The 7,216-nt window shown below is 42.1% G+C and overlaps 1 protein-coding gene across 2 annotated transcripts in view; it reads right to left on the bottom strand.

Moving 5' to 3' along the window:
- Window positions 1–5,019: 5,019 nt before the first annotated feature.
- The window catches only part of DCX (doublecortin), a 109,702-nt gene continuing 107,505 nt past the window's right edge, over window positions 5,020–7,216 (bottom strand). For both annotated transcript variants that reach the window (XM_077776450.1, XM_077776451.1), the window contains exon 6: window positions 5,020–5,128. In XM_077776450.1, the coding sequence (XP_077632576.1) occupies window positions 5,072–5,128 (57 nt within the window). In that variant the 3' untranslated portion in view covers window positions 5,020–5,071. The remainder of the gene's footprint in view (window positions 5,129–7,216) is intronic.

Raw genomic sequence — 7,216 nt, 5'->3', positions numbered from 1 at the left:
AAGAAATGGCTTGGTTGTCTTGGTCCACAATCACAGCCTTTAGGGCAATCCAGTGAATATTAACAGTACTAGGCTGGGTCTGCGCACCAAGAGCCAGAGAATTGGTTGGAGATGCCTCTCCTGCCAAAAGATAAGCATGAGGAATCAACACAGTATCCATGCTTCATGTGATACCTATAAGGAAGAGGAAACCCTGTGTGGACTCATAGAACAGTGGACAACATTACATAAGAGGTCCCCTTCTTAGGGCAGAGGCAGAAGTATGACAGCTCTGTTCCCACACAAGTGGTCTAAGATCACTTCTGGCATATCAATGTCTGAGACTTTATTCTCTCTGGATTCCAGGTCCCAAAACATAGGACTCTTAATGCCCACCCCCCATCTCAGATGAGCTTCAAAATACTGATAATTTACTGATGAAACCAGCCTAGGCCTAAGGGCCAAACCCTTCAATGCAGTGAGAGCAACACATGCCTGACTTCAGCCTTGGAGATTCAAGTGACCGTTTATACAAGTCTCAATGGACTTCTTCAAAACATAAATCTCCAGTGCCTTTTATTCCCCATAAAAAATTGGGTAGTGAAGGAGGTTGTTCAAACCCCATTGTCTCAGGGCATCAGTCTGGAGATGTCTCTTGCCATAGATATTTCAGAGCAGGCTAGTCTTTGAAAACACTCTCATCAGTGTGCTAGAGCTCATTTTGGGCACCTGGGCATGCTTATTCCCTTGTCCAAGGGAGATGTGTTTTTAAAAAAAGAAAAGCTATTTAAAACCAAATCTGAGCGGGATTGAGGGCATATCCTTCCAGAGTATTGAAGGGTGTAGAGAAAAAGACATAATTTTGTCCACGGCAGGCACTAAATTGATGCTTTAAGACTTGGGCTGGGCGATTCAAAGAAGGACCTAGGGGCTCAGACCCCTTCTATTTTCCTTCTTCTTAACTCTACATCCACTTGAAGGTTCCTTGGTTACTTCTGATTGGGCAGGAGAAGCAGGAAGAAGAGAGAATTTCCTGAGAAGAGGGAGTAAACCCAGAAGGAAATCTCTTAGAACTGAACTAATGAATACTCCCTTAGTCCCCAGAAAGAGCCTTGCTGCAAGGAAAATCCTATGTTCAGACCTTGTTGCCCTGGCTTCTGCCATGGAAGGCCACGGGAGCAAGCAGTGTACCCAAGAAGATGAGTATGGCGTGTTGAGCACACAGCTTGCTATTTTAGTGCAAACACAAGGAGCCAATGTTTAACATCAGCCAGGGTACATTTTAGTTACAATGTCCCTTGCTTTTACCTGGAAGTTGTCCCCATCAGGGCAGGATGGCTATGGGAACAGGGTGAATGAGAAACAACCACAGCAAGATCGGGTTATTTTCTCTAGCTAACCTCTTCTCCATATTTTAAAGACATCATTGTCAATGAATAGCAGCACACTCATTCAAAAAATACTGAAAAGCCATCTCAGAGAGTCAGGATGGACATAGCTATTATTCTGCTCTTCTTTCCTTCCTTTCCCTGCTCTAGGTATAAGAAACATTTCCCTCAGCCTACAAAGACCAACCAGTATAAGATGAGATGAGGTGAGCTAACTGGGGAAATTAGACTTCCTCCATTCTGACTAGACAGGGCAGGAGCTCAGAAGGCTGTTCTGAGGGCTCCTCAAGGTGGGGCAGTGATCCTCTGTCTTGGGTGGACGAGGTCTAGGACCTCCTTGTTCCTGCTGGTACTCAATTCCTCCTTCTCTTTGGGGACATATGTAGCCCATGTGGATGGGAACCATGTGAACACAGGGAGAAAGAGCTGTATTAGGTTGCTGGGTGGATTTCCCATTGAGCTCAAGGCAGGAGCATATGGCTCCAAGATGCAACATGACCCTGGGAAAGAATCCCCAGGAGTCTGGTGGAAGGCAATACAGTTCAGTGGGAAAAGGCCCTGGAATAAGAGCCAGGAGATGTGGGTTCTAATCCCAGCCCTGCCCCTAGCCAGCTGTGTGACCTTGGGGAAATTACTTTACCTCTGCATCTCCATTCCTGGCCTGAAAATGAGGAACTTGGAGTAGATGATGTGATCTTAAGGTTCCTTCCAGCTAGAAAACTCTATGATTCAATCTAAGCTAAATACTAAAGTCCTTAAGGACACAAAGCAGTCATGCTAATGGCTATCCTTTCCAAAACAGTGAAGAGAAAAGGAAATTTTCTCTCAATTTACCCCTAGTTAACACTACTTATGAAGTTGTTCAGCCCAGCCCCCATATATACATTTTTCCCTTCTTTGTCCCTATTTCTATTTCTGTAAGGGAGAAGAATCAGGAGGTAGGAACAAGCAACAGATGGAGTCTGTGTGTGTGTGTGTGTGTGTGTGTGTGTGTACGTGTGTGTGCGCGCGTGTGTAAAACAGAGAGGGAGGATGGGGGAGTGGTGGCAGATGCTTGCTGAATGACTTGATATTTGCTGATTGTGCAGAAGAGAACACAATGGGACTTTAGTGGTAAAATTGGATTGGGCAAAATCAGGATTGAATGACAAGGGTGAAGGCCCTCAGTTCCAATGGTTTTTTTTCCTGCCTTGAAAACGGGCCAATTTAAAATGCACTTATTAAGGGCTTGGATTTGGAACTATACCAAGCCCCCTGAAGTGGCAGTACAGAAACATTCTCTTCTAATTGATTACAAGGAAGATGGAAAAAATGTACTTTTATTATAGAAGACTGTTGGATCAAAGGTCACTCCAAAGAAAATATGCCCATTGAGTACGTATGCCACAAGCAAGGAAATGCACACAGAGGTGGCCTCAGGCCTGGACAGGAGGAAGTCTGAATTCCTCCTCTGGTCTTGGTCTTTACCAGCATGTTAGTTAACTGCCTCAGCCTCCATTTCATCTTAAATTCAAGGAACTGGGCTAAATAAAGTTCTGGAGAAAGTGTAATCTTTGGGGGTCTGGCCTGAAGATTAAAAATAGAACTTCTACCACTCTCTTCACTGCCCCCCCACCCCGCTCCCAGGTACCAATTTTTCCCAGTTAACTACAAATCGTTCTGGGAGGCACTAAGAAAACCTGGAGCTTCCAGAAGGAAGTAGGGTGTAGGTAAAATGGGCTTCTTAATGGTTTCTAACAGGCCTGCACATAAACAAGAGGGGCAAAAAGAGATTCTCACGATTTGGGGTTCTTCAATGACCCATGTAACCAGAATCAGTACTACCATCATCAGGACTTTTCTTGAACCAAAACTATTTCTTGTAGCTACAGACACATGAAGCTTGTCCAAGGGCATTTGAGATACCCCGTCCACCACTGAGTTCCCTTCTACATAGTGCACCCCAGCAATGCCAAATTGCCACTGATCCATGTAATATCTCCTAATTATGAAGGAACTGCTTCTGCACGCACATGTGTGTACGGGCGCGTGCGCGCACACGCATATACACACACACACACACACACACACCAAGCTCATTCCAGCGAAAGTGGAGGAACAACTGTGAGTAATTCACTAGCCAAACAGCAGCTTGGCTTTGAATGCTGCCCCTCTCAAACTATCTGAACAATTACAAAGAAATAAGGAAATCTTCATATCTGCTAAAAGCAAACACAGAATTGGCATGCATGGCTTTCCCTTAAATTTAGTTGTCTTTGCCGTTATGGGCTATGATTACAGACAAAAAGCAGTGTTATGAACCGGTACCTCAAAGACTGAGAACTATTTCAAATGATCAGTCCTTAGCAAAGAGAAATCCTTTCTAGCGGTAAAGACAAGCAAAAGGTTTCTGTGTCTTCAGTATGAAATATCAGGATTATCAATAAAAAAGAGTTGCTTAAAATATGCCATAACATTTCATTTAAAATATAATTAGAATGTCTGGTCCACATTTAAATTATTAATGTAAGCATAACTGTTAAAAAGTTATCAAAAGACTGATTCTATTGAATTGGCCTCTGCTATTCATTTTGTTTCCTCCTGGAGGTTTCTGTTTGGCAGTGACAGCATGATTCCTAAACTACGTTATTATTCTGCATTTTTTTGGTAAATTTTCTGCATGTGTTTTTTAGACAAAAGAAAAATCACCAGTTTATAAAAAGGGAGCCTGAAGAGTTTGCTCCTGAAATACAGACATGAGGCTTTATAAAAAGGAATTGGTTTCTTGCTATAAAAAGCGACCGAAAGGTGTCAGACCTGAAAACAAATTCTCACAGTGTTTTCAGTGTTGGCTGTTTACAAGGCATTCAATAGAACAGAGATAGATGGATACTGTACAGTTTTGTGTAATAACTTGCTATGTTAGACAGTGTCCTAGAGGAATCGGGTATATGAAGTCCCTCACCACCAATTCTTAATTGCTTATTGATTCCAAAGTGCCCCACTGGAGAGATTGACAAGAAATTCACTGTGCTTTAGAAACTCTACTGAAATGTCTACAGTGTTTCTCACTCAGTGCTGCCTAGTCTCTTTTTAGCTAGCCCTGCACTGGGGTCCTAAACATCTGGTGTCAGAATTACAAGTTGCTGGTGTTTCTCCCCCTTGACAGCCAGAATTGTTGTGAGACAACAAACTGGTAGGCTCAATCAAGAGTGAAGAGCGAGGCTGGGGAGCTGCCTTGCCACCCTCCCGGGAGTCTCCAGCATTCTTGAGATAGGGAGACAAGGGGCACTTGTGTTTGTCACTCTTGGATTTGCCAATGAGTTTCTTTCCCACATACGCATTTTAAGTGCTATGTATGTAAACAACCCTCTACAGAAGGAAGACTGTCGCGTGTATGAGCAACATGACACAGGGGAGAAATAGCACAGGCGCCTATGTTTTCAATAGAAAGGTCATGGACTAGCACATTTTGCATCCCCGGAAAGTTACCCCAAAGGATGATTATCAATCTATCTCTTATGGTTGCTTAACTGTGGATCAGTGGCCAAAGGAGAAATCACAGGAAAATAAACCCAACATATTACAGTGTTTTTTAAAATAACAACAACAAAAACATAAAAACTTGAAAGCACCAGTAGCCATGTTGGACACTTGAGCAGAAGTACCCTATTGTAACGGTAAGCTTGGGTTTGTACTCTGGACTCTGAACGTTCTCTTCTCCTTTACATGGAATCACCAAGCGAGTCTGAGTCATCCAAGGACAGAGGCAGGTACAGATCCTGTAAGAAGATAAGATACCAAGTTAACTTTCCTTTTTTTGCCATCTGAGGTGCTGCAATGGGAAAAATCACGTGGTTGCTTTTTTAATTAATACTTTCTCTAATTTTTTAAAATTGTTATTGAGACAGAGAGAGAGAGAAAGAACAAGCACGAGAGGGGCAGAGAGAGAGAGAATCACAAGCAGGCTCTGTGCTCTCAGCGTGGAGCCTGATGCAGGGCTCGAACTCATGATCCGTGAGATCACGACCGAAACTGAAATCAAAAGTCAGATGCTTAACCGACTGAGCCATCTAGGGGCCCCTCTAATTTTTATCTTGAACTAATTATAGGTTCATAGGAAGCTGAAGTACAGGGAGGTATACTTGTGCCAGTATATCCTTCACTCAATTTCCCCCAATGGTAATATCTGACCATTTTCCATGCAGTCGTGTGTATGGAGTGGTGTAGTCTTATGAAATTTTACCACATGTGTATATCAGTGTGACTACCACCACAGCTGAGATAAAGACCTGTATCTTTGTCAAAGGGCTCCGTCGTGCTACCCCATTTAGAGCTACATTCCCGCCTCCCCATCTCCTACCTCCAAACCTCCCTGGCGACCAATAATCTGTTTCCCATCTCTACAGTCTTGTCATTCCAAGAACATTATATAAATGGAATCATACAATATGTAACCTTTTGGGACCAGCACTTCCCATTCAGCATAATTCCCCGGAGATTCATATAAGCTGTAGTGACTGTGCACTCCTTTATATTGCTGAGCAGTATTCCACAGTGTGATTATAGCACAGTTTGGTTAACTCTTCACCGACTGAAGGGCATGGGGGTTATTACAAACAAAGCTTGCAATAAACATTCCCATACAGGTTTTTGTGTGAATGTAAGTTTTCATTTCTCAGGAATAAACGCTCAAGAGTATGGCTGCAGAGTTGCATTGTAATTGGGTGTTTCATTTGTAAAGACTGCAGTATCATTTTCCAGAGTGGGTGTACTATTTACATTCTCACCAGAAAAGTATTAGTGATTTGGTCTATCCACATCCACACCAGTATTTGGTGTTTGCGCTACATTTTTATTTTAGCTATTCCCATGGGTTTGTAGTGCTATCTCTTTGTGATTTTGATTTGCATTTTCCTGATGGTTAATGGCGTTAAACATCTTTTCATGTGCACAGTTGGCATCTGTAATTCCTCCTCAGTGAAACGTTTCTTTGGATCTTTTGTTCATTATCTAATTGGATTTCTTCTTTCTTACTGTTGAGTTTTAACAGTTGTTTTTATACTCTACATATGTCTCTAGGTTGATCTGTGGCTCACAAGTTTTTTCTCCCACTCTGTAGCTTGTCTCTTCATACCTTTAGGGTGGTCTTTGACAGAGCAAAAGTTCTGAATTTTGATGAGGTCCAATTTATTATTTTTTATTATTATGGATGGTGCTTTTGTTGTCAAACCTAAGAATTCTTTGCCTAGTGAAAGATCAACAAGATCTTCTCTTATGTTTCCTTTCTACATGTTTTACACATACATCTCTAGTCTATTTTTGAGTTATTTTTTGCATACGATGTAAGGTTTAGATTAAGGGTCATTTTTTTTGGCCTATGGATATCTAATTGCCCCAGCACCACTTATTGAAAAGGCTATCTTTCCTCCATTCATTGGGCTTGTGCCTTTGTCAAAAATCAGTGGTGAATATATACATGTGTGTTCATTTCAGGCTCCCAGAGAACTCCCAGGCCCTGAACAAATGCCTGACCCAGAAAAAGTACCCCATTTTCCTACTTCTGACTTATTTCCTAATGCTTTTGCACCAGGAGTTAGGATCCATGGCTCTAATACAGCCCAAGCCTTTTGTCAGACGTCTCCTATGTCTGAAGGAGATGGGGAGATGATATGACATTGGTTTTTCCCATTGTCCTCAGAGCTGTATTTGGAAGTACTTGTGATTCTTCTTGGACTTACTTCACCCATAGTCTAAATCAGTGATTTTCAAATCTCTTTCTTCTCCTTCTAAATCCTCCATTCAAGTGAAATTTTTTTGGAAACCCAAAACATAAATAAAAGTGCAGTTGTTGTAGTCAAATAATACAT

Source organism: Crocuta crocuta, unplaced genomic scaffold, assembly GCF_008692635.1.
Source record: "Crocuta crocuta isolate KB4526 unplaced genomic scaffold, BGI_CrCroc_1.0 scaffold238, whole genome shotgun sequence".
Lineage (NCBI taxonomy): Eukaryota > Metazoa > Chordata > Mammalia > Carnivora > Hyaenidae > Crocuta > Crocuta crocuta.
Note: the sequence above shows the minus strand (reverse complement) of the source record. Positions and strands in the feature narration are given on the sequence as shown.